This window comes from Marmota marmota, unplaced genomic scaffold (assembly GCF_001458135.2).
Source record: "Marmota marmota marmota unplaced genomic scaffold, marMar, whole genome shotgun sequence".
NCBI lineage: Eukaryota > Metazoa > Chordata > Mammalia > Rodentia > Sciuridae > Marmota > Marmota marmota.
The window spans coordinates 46,861,736-46,877,870 of NW_026000174.1; the positions used below are offsets into that span (position 1 = coordinate 46,861,736).

General features: G+C 36.6%; 2 protein-coding genes across 4 annotated transcripts in view; one reads left to right on the top strand and one right to left on the bottom strand.

Moving 5' to 3' along the window:
- Nucleotides 1–1,902: 1,902 nt before the first annotated feature.
- Nucleotides 1,903–8,988, bottom strand: Rag2 (recombination activating 2). The gene is made up of 2 exons (XM_015477789.2): nt 7,823–8,988; nt 1,903–3,807 (listed from the first exon to the last, which is right to left on the bottom strand). The coding sequence occupies exon 2, from the start codon at nt 3,779–3,781 to the stop codon at nt 2,201–2,203; it is 1,581 nt and encodes a 526-aa protein (XP_015333275.1). The 5' UTR covers nt 3,782–3,807; nt 7,823–8,988; the 3' UTR covers nt 1,903–2,200.
- Iftap (intraflagellar transport associated protein) overlaps nt 4,115–16,135 on the top strand; it is a 57,904-nt gene continuing 45,883 nt past the window's right edge. For 2 of the 3 annotated variants that reach the window (XM_015477790.2, XM_048788621.1), the window contains exon 1: nt 4,115–4,258. The gene's annotated coding sequence lies outside the window, so the exon portion shown is untranslated. Of the gene's footprint in view, nt 4,259–4,409; nt 4,562–16,135 lie in introns of those variants that run through there. The other variant, XM_048788620.1, reaches the window with a different exon arrangement.

The window sequence follows — 16,135 nt, forward strand, 5'->3', positions numbered from 1 at the left end:
AAGGATATGCCCTCAGTCATTCATCATTCATTCATTCAATATTTATTTGGCCACTCAGTTGTATTTGCAGATATTTATAATCCCACAAAATAATCACCTCAGGAAGCCATATACTTATTTTTTTGATACTACACTTTCATTCTTGTGCAATTTCTGGACTTAACTTTAGAACCCATCTATGACCCATATCTGAAAACCCATTGTGTTAGCTTGTATTCACATTTTGTTTTTTATTTGAAGTGGCAATATAATACTGAGAGTTACACACTATTAGGCTCTGAATGACATTTGACTGTTTCCAGAAATTAAATTCAGCTCTGAGAGGCAGAGGGACAATTATCAAACATCTTCAATGGAGTGAACTACAGATTCTGAAAGAGATTGAATGTGAACTCCCAAAATATAAGGGACAAAAGCAATGTTGGAATAAGTGTGTTAACTTCTAAAGTGATTCATTTGAATGCATATGGTTATAAGAAGTAGCCTCATTATCTTAAGGTCACATCTGATGGGCTCATTGGTGATGGCTTAAAAAAGGCCTATTTTTATTTGCAGAGCCCTACTGCTTGTTCTACACACGCACACACACACACAGTTTACTGGTGAGATCTGAGTTTGAGTATTGAACTCAATGAATTCAGAATTGGTTGTCATATCTTGATCTCATCAACTATAAAACAAATATGGGGATAATAATTCTTTAATTGTTGAGTCACTGTGGACAGATCAAGATAAGGTGATCTATCTGTAAAGGATATTTCAGCTTCAATTTATGCTGTTTCCCACAAACAAAAAGAAAATAAATCAAGGTAAAATGATTCTGAAACATTTTAAGATTAAGTTTTTTAATCTTGCCTTTATTTGGGTAACTATAAATGTTAATTATTTGAGTACATCAATAGAAACAGAGAATTTCTATGTTTCATTATTTTTACATAGAGATAGAAATAAGAAATCAAATCAATGGTACAAACAATTGTTCAATGGCAATATTCATCAAGCAACATTACTGAAAGAAAATGAACATGATTTGGTTTATTAAAGTTAATTCCAGTATCTGAGACATGCAAGTATTAACAGAACTTCATCTCCTGTATAGTTCATGTTTGGAAAATATTACCTTAAGAACTGTGGATTCTGAAGAATGATGAATAAGAGACTAAAGCTGAAGACCTTAAGATGAGGTTAAATGCTTTTCCAGAAAAATATTCTACGGGGAAAACATTTGTTTCTAAATTCATTACCAATTGATGTCTCGAAGAGTCATAATTAACAGTCCTTTTAACTTTATTGAATTTTGGCCAAGTTCTCAGATTTTATAATATTCAAGGAGAGCAAACTCCACAAGTTAACTAGGCACAAACTTGCACAGATTTCTTTTTACCAGTTTGCAATCTGCTTCCTGTTAACTTCATAAAATGTTTAAAACTTTCATTATTTTGGGAAACAATATTATTATTCTCCATAATATGTATTTGGTGGTCACTTATCAATGTATTCTCATTCCTCTCTTTTCCCAGGATCCTAGTAATAGAGGATTTGTTTTTTCTGGTGAATATGCCTTCAAATCAATGGTACAATGAGTGTATTTGACACATCATCAATGTATCAAATAACAGGGAGGGAGATCTTTGAAGAAAGTGCGTGCAGATGCTTCAAGGAAATATAACAAATTTGAGATTATTTCTTCCCACATGTCAGTGAAAATTACAAGACTACCTAAGACATTCTGTTCATGGGCATAATCCAAGGGGCTGCTTAAAGACATATGAAGAGCAATAGTGTGGGAAATACTTGATCTTGGTTTTAATTCCCAAGTTGATACCTTGCACAAAATAATTAATTTAATCTTTTGTTTACTAGTTTCTTTATTGGTTAAGGTTGTCTCAACTATTCTCTAGGTTGTTACCAAAATAATACAAGGAATATAAACATACTTTGATTATCACTACCGTTTTTGTGTTTAATATTTCTTGAATGAAAATATCAGATAAAAATTCTCATTTCAGATAGTTGAGTCAAATATTTTAAAAATGTTTAGGCTTTGGGAGAACAGTATTTAGCATTGTGTTAGACCTCTAACAACTCACATATCTAAAAGAAAATAAGCATTTTCAATTAAAATTGAAATATTTTTCTCATTGTTAAAATAAATGCAACAAATGTTCTTGAATCTTAAAGGTCTCCCCCTCCCTCCAAACTAATCAAACAACCTTCTAAGAAAAGATTTCTTGGCAGGAGTCAAAACTTTCCCAGAACCTTTTTTGCGGAGAGATTTCATTGGAGGCTTTTGTAAGGGTAGGGCTCTTTTCGGAGTTTGTAGAGCTCTTGCAATCTCCACATGCTCATTGCAGTAATACTTACTGCTTCCTTTTGACAGATGGATGAGTGTACGTTCTGCCAGATCCATGCACTGGGCATGGACCCAGTGCCCATCTCCATGAGAACAGTAGATCATGGCAGGTTTATTGAGCTCAGTTGAATAAAATGGTACCCACGTGTTGATATCCACATCACACGTAGGGCAGCATGTTATCCAGTAGCCTGTCACAGACTCATCTTCCTCATCATCTTCATTATAGGTGTCAAATTCATCATCACCATCAAAGCTATTTGCTTCTGCACTGAAACAAAATTCTTCTGAATCTTCAAAGGGAGTGGAGTCTCCTGGATCTTCTGTTGATGTCTGACTGTTTGTGAATGTTTTCTGATCTTCATTCACATCATCTTCAGAGCATCTTAACATATAAAAATAGAATGCATCAGAAACAGCCTGTTTATTGTCTCCTGGTATGCCAAGAAAAACTGTTCCGTTTCCCATGTTACTTCCAAACCATATCTTGCTGTGCTTAATATCTGAGGTCCAATCTGGGGTCTCCATCTCACGAATCTCTATCTTGCTATCCTCTAAAGAGATAATGTTGCAGACCATTCTCTTTTGATTGTCAAACTGATAGCCACCAACAATAATGAATTCATCACTGTTAATTTGAGTCAGAATTGCACTGGAGACAGAGATTCCTCCCGGCAAGACTGTGCAATTCACAGCTGGGCTACCTAAGGGAAGATCAACCTTTATTCTGTACAGGTTGGCAGGGCGGATGTTATTGACAAGAGAATGTCCTCCTAAAATATAAATGGTATCATTTTTGGCAATAGAGACATGAAAAGACAGCCCATCCTGAAGTTCTGGAAGAATGTATGATGTAGCACATCCAAATTCAAAATCCACCAAGTAAATATGGGGCAGGCAGTCAGTTACACTATTCCATTTTTCTGTGGTTCTTTGGGTGGAAGGCATGTATGAGCGTCCTCCAAAGAGAACACCCATGCTTTTGCCTCGACTATATACCACATCAATGGAATGACCATATCTGGCTTCAGGAACATCTCCCACCAAGTCTTTCTCTGTGCAGCGGAAAGTAACTTTTTTGTTGTTCTTGCAAACAACAGACATGAAATAAATCTTATCTGAAAGCTCATTGTTTGGTGTTTTCCCTCCATGAATGATATATTGCTTTTCAGACTCCAAGCTTCCTTTGAATGTGCAGATGGCTGGGTAGCGAAGAGGAGGAAGGTAACAGGAATCCTTAGAGAAAATTGCAGGCTTCAGTTTGAGATGGTTATGCTTTATGTCAAAATGGAAAACTCCAGTAGGGCAGGATCTCTTAGGCCAGCCTTTCTGGCCAAAGAAGAAAATTTGTCCATCAAAATTCATCAGTGAGAAGCCTGGTTGAATTAAGGCTATATTATTACTGATTGTTATCATCTGCAGTGACATTTTCTGATTGTGGGTAGAACTTTTCTCTGAAAGAATTAAAAGATAAAATGACTTAGAATATCTTTTCATATATATCACTGTTGAGACTCATTCACATGCAAAAAACTTGTTAAAAAACAAAATCCTCTCACAAACTTGCCCTGGGACCCAGTTAGCAAAATTCAGGGAGTTAGGTATGGAAAGAGCCACAGAACATTCCTACCGAATTCAAGCCAAGTAGTTGGGACATATTTTAGAGATGGACTCTCCGCCATTTGATTTCTGGGTATTGTAGTTCTTTTTTTTCTTAAAGACTCATCACACGCTAGCCGAAAGAACTACAATTCCCAGGAATCTGTGCTCTATGGGATGTGTGCCTATAATGATTTGTCTTTGTTTCTTCGGGAGAGTAGACTTCTAGTATGTCCATCTGAGTAAAGACGCCAAAAGTGCGAAGTGACTAGATGGGAGACAAGGCGGACAACTGGGGATTGGGAGGTGAGAGTGGCTGGCGCAGACCAAACATCGGGTTACGGGGGCGCTGCAGCACCGAGGGGTTTCGGGTAAACCGATGTCCCGGAATTGCTGGAGCTTCCCCTGGGGACTCTTAAATAGGTGACCCAGTAGGATGCACAACTGCTTCTGGCCCGCGCGTGGTTGCCTGGAAACGGCAGTCTGAGGGGACGCCACGGCGGACTCCTGTCCAGACGCGTTGAAGCTCCATTCAGAATTGCGCCCCAACTCAGAATTGCACCCCGGAGGATCCTGGGCTGCTGGGGAAGGGATTGAAGGGGAGCCAAGGTTACAATAGCTGTTGACTATCTTACAGAACCTAAAGACGAGTCTCCGAATACCTCGAGGACAGGCGAGAAATTGCTTGAGAATGATCTTACCACTCCTGCATTTAGTAGTGGAAATACTGTAATTAGACCTTTACAAGTGCCCCCCCCCCTTTTTTTGGGTAATTTACTCCTGTTTTTAGGATTCTTTTAAGGAGGAGGAGAAGGTTCCTAAACACATCTCCCCTTACCCACTCCTAGAAAAATAGAATCGCTGTTATTTCAGACCTCTTTTTCAGCCCAAGAACTTTGAGGTAATTCTTTAGTAATTCTGTAGAAAGCAGACACTAAACAAAGAGGTGCAAGAGTTATTCAGGACTTTATATTTTTATTATGGTATTAATGAGATGTTTACCAGATGAAGTAAGCTTGACAAATTTTTATTTTATTATACCTTAGAGAGATGTGAAATATACTTACTGTTTGCAGAGTGAAGTTTTAGGCGCCAAATGTTAAAGCAAACAGAATAACACAGATTCAATGACTTTTCAGAGTAAGTTGTTAATATACTTAAAGCAGAATAAAACAGTATGGATTTTCAAATGCCGCCTGGCTAGATTCAAATCTTAGCTGTCACCAAGTACACGACTTTGGGCAAGTTATTTAACTTCTCTGTGCCTCAGTTTCCTTTTCTGTAGAATGAGATAATTTTATGTATCTCATGGGTTGATGTCAATTATAATTAATAATTTAGTAAAACATTGCACATAGTAAATTATAGTTATTATTATGATTATTATCAAACTTATCAAAAGTAAGGTTGTGTGTGCACAATTATCTGCCAGGGATGACAGATGATATTTGTAATGTTGAAGATGGTTAAAAGACTTTGGAAATTTATGATCTGGTCAGTGGATATAGGTAAACTTTTGAACTAGTAAGAGTGGGATAAATATATATAATGATGCTGGTGGTGGATTAGTTTAAATAGCAGTTGATATTTCATTCTTCTTGTCAGTCTTTTCTCTAGCCCTTCATTAAATATATGGGATCTAGAATTGAATCTTCTGAGTCCTAATCTGGTGTTCTAACAATTAGTTGCTGTGTAACCATGGTGGGCAAATTATTTTTATCTCTCTTTTTATTTGCAAAGTGGGGATTGATACTATAGTTTATTTTAGTTTTTATTTATTCTTTTTAGTTATACAGTATACAGGAAACACCTTGACATTATCACAGAGGTTTGGAACTCAACCTGTGCCAATTCAATCCCCAGCACTTCTCCACTCCCACCCCCACCCCCCTCTTCCCTCCACTCCACTGATCTCTCTTCAATCCATTTACAGTTTCCTTTTTAAAAAAATTAATATCCTGTGGATATCTCTGATGCCAGGATCCACTGTGCCACATCCATGCATACACATATGAAAGACTGTTTTATTTTTATTCTCCTTGTAAATGTTCCTTGGGCCATCTAGTATCCATGGTCACTCTAATGAGATGGTGTTTTTAATACAAAATTTTTTGTTTTTGCCTTAAGCACTTCTGTAGATCAGATGTCATTAATTGCTGAACATTCTCATGTACTTTAGGATTTTTAGTTTATTTTGGGTATCTCTTAAGGTGTGATCTTTTAACAATAATATTTTGGGTTATTAAACCAACTTTGGAAATGGGGCCTGAGAAGGATTAGTTCCAAAGCTATAAAAGCAAGCCTCTGCGGTCTGAGGACCATGTGGATTTGCAGATTCAGCAACTTCCCCTGCTTATGAAATAACCTAGGAAACTGTTTTATTTATTCATAGCTTATCCACATATACATGAAAGAAAGCATCTAAGAAATTAAAGGGAATTAAAGGAACTTAAAGGAAGCTAAAAGAAATGTTATTGACCCTCAATTCATTAAACGAAAACTGTAGGTACTTATACATGGCATGAATTATTATTCTCAGAGTTGTCCCATTTTGGGTGGAGGGAGTCCCAAAGCCAAAGCTTGCTTGTTTTAAACATCTGTGGTGCCATACAGGGGTAATAAATTCCAGACCAAAGGAATTTCCTAAAGAACATTTGTTTTTAAACAGCAAGCTTAAAAAAATATTTTCATTGTAGCCTATTGACTTCATCTTGAGGTTTTCACAGGGATTTTGGTTTGTCATAAGTTAAAACATGATTATTATAGATTAGGTAGAAACATTTTCTTGGGTAAGATGTAAAGAATATTATCCATTTTTGTAGCTTAGTTCAGGGCCCTAAAAAAAGTGGTAAAATTTATTGTTATAATGAATTATCTCCTTTTGTAATGTCATTTGTGTATTTAATTTTTAGATTACTCATTTTAATCAGATGATTCCTATATTTAATAAATAAACAAGAACATTGAAAGTGTTTTCACATTTTTTTGCCATAGTTTTTGAGATTTTGCTTTACTGATTTATGTTTTCAGTGGAGCAGACCATTATGTCTCTTCCATGGTTTCAATATGAGTATATTAGTTACATCTTAGTTTTTAAAAAGCGTTTTTAAAAGATTATAATAGACCTAAAATAACCTACTGAAAGGTTTCTCTTTAAATAGACTAAACTAAAACAGGCAGATTAAAAAAAAGAGGCTTTTCTTCAACTGAGGGGAATTTCAAAGTCAACACATTAAAGATTCTTTTTAAAAGACAGAAATATAGGGCCAATACACACACAGTCTTCCCAGCCTCATGCTAACAGTCCGCAGCAGGGAGATTTTCATTTATTCACTTTGAAGGCAGGGCATAGTTGAGTATCAAAAGAGGACTAATGGTGTGAGGTCTGGGCTTGTAGTTCCTGTGTCTGAACTAACTTATTTTTCTTTCCAAAGAAAGACAGTATACTCTGAAGCATTAAATCTTATTGCTCAGTACGGCCCATGTTTCCTGATTGCTCCAAAAGCAAGTAACCCCATGTAACTGCAGGTATTTAGTGCATAAATTAAAACTGTTTTACACGGTTAATCAGGTTTGAGGCATATATTATTTGATTTTTGCTGGCAGTAAAACCATGATTAGGTCTTCCTTCCCACACTTCTGCCAGCAAAGCATTTATGCACTAAGATTAATAATGTGCTCTGAAGGCATAGAAGTTAAATCCTCATAGCAACCTGAGAATAGGAAGCCCCACATTTTCCAAATTTACTCCTTCCCCATCTAGACACCCCATCCACCTGTAGTTACCATACTCTGAAGTAGGGCACCTGCCTTCCCATAATATCAGTTCCCATCTTTTAGCTTGGGGAGAAATGAAAACATTGGACCTACCTGAAGGCCAGAGGGGCTGCTCACCCCTCTCTGAATCTCTGTTGCTAAAGCAGTATTAGGAAGATTCACTACTGCCTACTATGCCTGCTGTAAGCAGAAGCTGATGTAAAGAGGGTGCTTATGCGCCTACAGATGTTCTAATGAACTGGGATCTAACAGGAGTAACTGACTGTGACTTTTTCTCTTTGATGGTTGAGGGAGATAACCACCAGGGTGTACCCTCCAGATTTAACTATTTCATTACTAGTTACAATGGAAACACAATTCCCTATTCATTTGTAGGAAAAAAAGCATAGATGAAACCCAGTTTATTAAAATTAAAAAAACATTTTAGTAAACAGAAAAAATGAATGCAATTATTCTGGTTTAAATAAATACTCTTATGAATCCAATGGGATGTTGCTTGCCCCAAAGCAAAGACCAAAAGTGCCAATTGTAGTTATTTGATCTTTTCATTGCTCTTCTGTGGTCTCCTTTCTTTAGTGCAGGCTCAGAAGGAAGGAGTTCTAATTGTTGGAGGGCCTCTTCTCATTCAAGCAGCTGCTGTGTAGTGTTGTACAAGATAATATTTCTGAGAATGAGGTTTGGTGTCAAGTTGACCTGGTTTTCTCTGCCTGCTCTGCCATTTCTCAGGTGGTGTCATATTAACCCTCAAGCCTGCTTCTCCATCTCTGAAATAGAGATAACAGAAATATTGACCTCAAATGGTTGCTGGGAAAAGATTAAATGAGATAATGTATGTAAAGCCCTCAGTCAAGGGAAATGTTAAGATTCCACAGTGATCTTGTAAACTGCCTTTATACTTTTTAAAAGTTGCATAGAATTTCATTCAGTTAATGAAACATGATGACCTAACCATCCACTGGTTAGGTGGTTGGTCATTTGGTTTCCATGTGGCTTAGATGATATAAGGTAGTGATAAGAGGTGGGTGGACCTGGCTTTGAGTTTCAGTGGTTACACTTGCTAATTGAGGGATATTTTTGAGCTTTGGTTTTATCTCTAAAATGGGAATGATACCTTTCTTATTGTAAGGATTCATGGATATAAAATGTCTGGTATATACAGTGTACACAGTAATTTTCAGGGGTGACTTTTCTTTCTTTTTCTTCTTTTTTAAAAAAATAGAAGTGTAGTTCAATTGTTTGGTTGATTTTTATTATTTGAAATGTTGGTCCATCATTTATAAAAGCATCATCACCTCCTCTAATTATTTCCATGATTTTTGTTTGCAAAAGGATATTTGGTTGTTTCTGTTACTTATTAGTGGAATTACATAATGATCATGGTGCTTGAAATCACAGAATCAATAACAGTGATATATCTATAGTAAATACAATTAGAAATCATGGGTAGGTTCGTGTTTTTAGCTTTTGTATTTTATTAAAATAAGAAAACCCCGGAATTTGTAGTGTAGCAGTGAGTTGCTTAGTTGTCTCCTGAGGAAACTGGAGGTTAGTACATTCGTCCTCCCTTATCCATTATTTCATTTTCCTCGTGCTATGGTTTGGATATGGCGTGTCCCCACAAAGCTCCTGTGCAGGAATGTTTGGAGGTGAAATGACTGGATTGAGAGAGCTGTGACCTAATCAGTCCATCCTAGTTTGAATGAACTAGATGGTAACTGTAGACAAGTGGGACATGGCTGGAGGAGGTGTGTAGTTGCCTGTGGTAAATTGTGGTCCAAAGATATTAAGTGGAAAATTCAGACGACAAAGAAAAGCCATGAAGTGCTTCCTTTAAATATTACATAATCACAAGAAGGGTGAGTACAGTACATTAAGATATTTTGAGGGTGGGGGAAGGAAGAGAGAGACCACATTCACATAACTTTTATTATAGTATATTAATTGTTTTATTTTATTATTGGTTATTGTTAGCATTCTTACTGTGTCTGATTTCTTCTTTTTTAAGCAACAAAACATTTATTTATCCACTATTTTCTCTCCAGTATGTACAATGTAACTGTAAAACAATGAAGCTTTAAAAAATAGTGGGCAAGTAGAACCTTAAATCAACAAGTTTTAAATGTAGTCATTTTATTTATGTAATAATAATAGCTGATATTATTGAATGTTTGCCAGGTAACTATTATAAAAATATATTGTCATTATTAACTTTTAAAAAATTTTTATTCTTCTTTAGATATACATGACAGTAGAATGTGTTTCGATGTATTATATAAACATGGAGTATAACTTCCCATTCTTGTGATTGTACATGATGTGGAGTTACACTTGTGTATTCGTGTATGAACATAGGAAATTTATGTTTGATCCATTCCACTATCTTTCCTATTCCCATCCTCTTCCCTTCCCTTCCCTTCATTCCCCTTTGTCTAATCCAATGAACTTCTATCCGCACCTCTCCCACCCCTGTATGTATTAGCAGTGTGTATTAGAGAGAACATCTGCCTTTGGTTTTTTGGGATTGGCTTATTTTACATACCATGATAATCTCCTGTTCCATCCATTTACCAGCAAATGCCATAATGTCATTCTTCTTTCTGTGTGCCTAATTTTTACCAGCAAATGCCATAATGTCATTCTTCTTTCTGTGTGCCTAATTTCTTTGTTACAATTATGTACATATATCAAAGGGTTTGGTACTTAGTAGAGATTTTGGGACATATTCCCCTTGGGTAAGAGGTGACTACAGTAGTAAACCATGTTTATTGAGCATCCACTGAGTGTAGTTGTGGAAAATTAGAAAAAAAATTCAAGAACACAGGCCTTTCCCTAAAAGAACATACACGAATGAAGTAACTTTTGATTGCCAATCAGCACCTTACATTCTTGGCACATTCAGTCCAACCAGCCTGCCTGCCTTTCTTTTCCTCTCCTGCTCTTCCCACTGCCTTCCTCCTCAGGTTACTGAGCATCTCACTGAATTGCTGAGGCTGGCCTTGAACTTGTATCCTCTTGCTTCAGTTTCCCAAGTCTCTGTGATTAGAGGTGTGCACCACTGCACCCAGTTCAATCTTTCTTAAAAGTTCCTAGAAATTCATTAAGGAAAATCACAATTACAGGCTATTCAGCCATTCTTATACCTTGAGGCAGAATCAGATCCAAACTCCTACTAGAATATATTGTTTTATCCTTTCTTTCATAAAAAAACCAAACAAACAGTAGAGAATTAAAGAATACAAATCAGTCTAATTACAGAACAAAATAACTTTATATCATAGGTGAGATAAAATACTTAGTTACTAGATGTAGTAATATTATAATTAAACAGAAAAGGAAGAATTACTGGGAAAAAAAGATGGGAGACAACTTGCTGACATTCAAACCATGTAAGTATAAAAAGTAAAATAACTTGCCAACTGAATATCTGTGTACATGATGGGGTAGAGGAGGCAGAGAAACATTATTTTGTGGGCTCATGGAAGTGTGAATCAAGAAGTGCAGTGTCCCTTTGAGCATTTCCATCCCCATTTTGTAAGTGAAGGAATAACTCAAACTACGCTGTCGCTTCCTGAGTTAACAAATGTTGAAGTAAGGTCAGTGACAACTTCTTTATAGTTTTAGGGTTGGCATAGACAATCAGACTCTTAATAAGTGGCTAATTTGTAAAGGGAATAATGTAAATAGTATTGGAAAGGGAAATGCTTGGCTTGTTGAGTGAATGCTGCAATAGGAGCCACAACTTAAACTGGCAAAGAAAAGAGGAAGGAAAAGGACATCGATGGAGGGAAGCGGCCTACAGTTAGCATGATGAATTGTCAAGAGAGGAGCATGACAAGTGACCTGTCAATTTTTATTCAAAACATTTAAATATGGCCACTTGACCAGGATGACTAGTTTTTTCTGATAATAGTTCCATGCTCTCTGATTTAAGGTTGACTGTTTGCTTTAAAATAGAGTGTAGAAAAATTACAGAGGCATTTTGCAATGTTGTGCTAGAAAAATAAATCGCTTAAAGCTTCTTTTGTTAGAGTAGGGAGTTTGTGATTCCCATTTTCTATCTTTGAGTATAGAAACCATCCTGGCTAAAGGAAATTTATATGAATGTACATGTGTGTGCTATGTTGTGTATATTGAGGCAAAAAATTGTCAATAAAATATTGAGAGAACATTCCAGCTGGGGATTCTTTTATTACTTCTGAAAGCCCATTTATTATTCCATAGTCATAGAAATTTAGAATTAAAAATAACTAAGCAGCACATCTCAAAATTCTCATTTCTTTTAAGAGAATGCCAAATGAAAAGGTCAATTTTGCTTGCAAGATCTGGCATTTTGAAACACTTAGAAATGTATTCCTTCAGGCAGAGTTGATTTAGTTCAGTTGGTCTACACCTGCTCGTAACCAGCTGTGTGGGTTTTGCTTTAAAGTAGGCTTTTTGGTATTGTCAAAGTGCTGTGCATTGTGCAGGTGGCTGACAGGCTCAGGAAGTTGGTGAGAGGGATAACTTTAATCAAGCCTGGATGCCTTTGTGTTGTAGTTGTTATGCAGAACAGATAAAATAAGCATTAATGGGACATTGCATACCATGTGAAGGTGGGATTATATTTGAGCTAATAAATCTTTAATGATTGAAACTTTATTGTGAGATTATAGAGCTATAAAGTTGACTTAGAAACCCTACTGCCTTGTGGATTAACAGCTTTCTCAGAGGCCTTGAGAAAAATGTTTACTGGAGCATTCACTCTTAGCAGCTAAGTCATTGATGTGGTTAACGCTTCTGAGGCTAGGAGGTCAGTTTTGAACATGGATGAAATATTTAGATGGCAAAGTTTTCTTGATGTACTAGTCTAGAGGTCAGTTAGTGTGCTTGTAGGAGTTTTGTTAGGGGGTGAAGGTAGACTGTTTACTTGTGATTATACACAATTGTAAATTTTTCAAAAAAGAAAAAAAAATGAAAATGGTAGTGGAAAGTCAATCTTCCTGATTTCAAGAGCATTGAATTTTCTGGGTTTATCCTATGAGTATCTGCTGCAGATTCCCTGTACACAGTTGATCTGTTTTTTAAAAATGGTAGGGAATGAGTGGGGAGAAGGAGTTCAAATGCTTCACTGCTTACATTTTTCTTTGTTTAATGGAATTAATAACTGTGTAATTGAAAACAGTCTAATACTCAGTTGACCTGCCTCAGTGAGTCAGTGCAGATATTTCTGGATTGACTAAAATGGCTTTTATTTTGGGGAGATGAAATTGATTTATGCAATCTGCTGATGAACAGAAAAGCTTAATGAATGATAGCCTCAAGAAACATCATTATGGTAGCTTGGATGGATGAGCAGGAAAGGGAAACAAATTTTTTAAGAGGAAAGTTTCTGCTTAAGCATGTAATTATACAGGTTAGTATTATTCCTGCCCCCCGCCCCCAGCTTTCTGCAGAGGAAGCAATCAACACACCTGGGTTCCAAGATTCTTGGTGAACTTTTAGTGGTAATTATTTTTCTAACTCTCTTTTGCCTTAATTGGTTTACCCTTCTTCTCTACCCTCCACTCCTCCTTTTTTTTAACATATTTTTTTTAGTTGTTGATGGACCTTTAATTAATTAATTTATGTGAGATGCTGAGAATAGAATACAGTGCCTCACACATACTACGCAGGCGCTTCACCTCTGTGCCACAACCCCAGCCCCTCCACTCCTCCTTTTTAAACTTTGTTTTTGTTTTCTTTTTTCCTAACAAGACACACATTTCCTCCCTTTCCTCCCTCCATAACATGTTGTCACCTCTCCCCAGAAGCCCCAAGCCCCATTATTTTCCTGTGGCTCAGGGTGCTTTAAAACTTAAATCATCCTGCTTACCTTGGAGTCTCATGTTTTGTGTGATATATATGCATATGTGTGTGTATACACACACAGAGATACCCCACATATTTATATGTATATATATATGTGATCAAAATGGGTTTTCTCTTGCTAATCTGTCTATTGCTATTTTATTTCATATGCTCAATTATGGACCCTCCAGAGGGCAAAGGAAGAGTTTTTGCTCTCTCCTACACTTACAAACAGTTCAACTGCTTTTGTCCCTGTCACCAATCCAAACTACCATTATCTCTTTCTTTTACAATTATGGGGGCTTCCCATAATCTTCCCTTTGAGAGATTGAAGTGGCACCCCCACTCTAAGGAAATTGTAAAACTGTAAGTAAATTGTAAAAACTTGTTTACAAATATCAATGCTGCAGATAGAGTGGTATTTTCAAATTACCCATCTCATTAGTTAACCCGTTGCTTAAAACTCTCTGAAGAGTTTTCTCTCAAGTTACAATGCAAATTCCTGGCCTGGAGTTGCAGGCCTTCAAAGATCTGTCTCCTGCTGACCAACCCCTAGTTCTTTCCCCACCTGCTACATCTTGCACCACCTCAGGTCATTTGTCCCTTTTTATACATTTGGTTTTGAAATAATTATGGAATTATAGGTCAGATTCATAGTGTTGTAGGGACAAATGAGGCAAGGCACTGAAGATAGCAGGAAACAGTTTTATTTGGCTGCAGCCAGGTTCAGAGGGCACAGCTTTTGCTGTTATCAATTAATCCCCTGAACCCCGAGTTCAGGTAGTTTCAGAGTTATATACCCAGCATGTAAGGGAGGGGCTCAGAAGTTCACAGTCTGCAGAAGTTCACATAAAAGCAGCTTTTTCTCTCACTGTTTTGGGCAGGTAACCCTTCAAGGACAACACCTGAGAAGGGGAGAGCTTCTCCCTTTTCTTTCCTCCCCCTGCCAGCTGTTACCATGGAGCCCAATTGGTAACTTAGCTTAAAAATGTAGACATCTCTGTGAAGCCCAGCTCAAGGCCAGAGGCCTTGTTTGCACATTTCTACAAACTAGTGTACTGGATATGTTTATGAAAAACTAGTAAGAGGGTGTCCAGCACCGGGAGTGCTGGTATCTTCTTGGCTAGTGGCCAAGTAAAACAGAGGGACACGAAAATAGGAAGTTTATCTACTTTGAACTCTTTTGCAGAGACTCTTTTGCTGACAGTCCTAAAGTCAGCCATGGTGAAGATTTCTGGAGAAGCCCATTTAAGACTTTTCTGTGGAGAAAGGGGGTGCCACTTCAATAGGAGGATGCAAAAAATTCATAGGGAAGTCCATGCATCATTGGTTTAGCATTGTACATGATTAACACCTTGCATATAATAGTGTAAATGTAAAGGTTGGGAATTGATATTAGTAAAAAGCCACAGAATTTACTCAGATTTTATTTATTATGTCTATTCTCATTTGTGTATGTGTGTGTAGTTCAGTTATATCACATGTGGTCTTGCATAACCACCCCCATCCTCTCCCTCATCCCTAACCTTAGTAACCATTAATTTGTTCTCTCCAAATATATTATTCATAAATACTACATAAATGAAATCATCCCTTTCAGTATATTTCTTTGAGGTTCATCCAAGTTCTTGCATGAAATGACAGTTTGTTCCTTTTGATTGCTCAGTAGTAGTCGTTGGTGTGAATGTACCGAAGTTTATTTAACCATTCATCAATTAAAGGACATTTCGGTAGTTTTCAGATTTTGGTTCTATGAATAAAGCTTTTGTGAACATTTGTATACAAGTTCTTATGTGAAAATAAATTTTTATTTTTCGGGATAAATGTCCAAGAGTGTAATTGCTAGTTGCCACACTATTTTCTGGAGTGACTGAATCATTTACATTGCTACCAGCAGTGTTTGAATTATGTAGTTTCTCTGCCTGCTTGCTAGCATTTGGTGTTATCACTATTTTTCATTTTAGCCATTCTGGTATGTGTGTAGCCCCACCTGGCTAGTGATACCAAACATCTTTTCATGTGATTATTTATCATTTGTATATAGTCTGTAGCAATAGCTGTGCATGTTCTTTTTTAAGTTGGATACAGCGTTGACTTTTGGAAGTTATTTGTGTATTTAGATGCTAGTCTTTTGTTGAAAATATATTCTTCTAGTCTGTAAAATTTTTTTTCATCTTCTTAAGAGGGTTTTTGGTAGAAGAAAAAAATTTAATTTTGATGAAATTCAGTTAGTCAGTTTTTTTCTCTTTTTTTAAAAAACACTTTTAGTTGTAGATAGACACAATGACTTTATTTTATATGTGTATTTTTTTGTGTGGTACTGAGGATAGAACGCGGTGCCTCGTACGCACTAGGCAAGCGCTCTACCACTGAGCTACAACCCCAGCCCCAGTTGTTTTCTCCTTGATCATACTTCTGGGGTCAAATCTAAGAACTCTGCCCAGTCCTGTGTTTTAAAAATTGCCTATATATTTTTCTGCTTGCTTTTTAAAATCTGTGTTTTGTCTTGACGGGTTTTTATTTTTCTTATTCCTGTTACCTCCTTCATTTTAAAATGCATTCCCTGAATTCCATATTGCT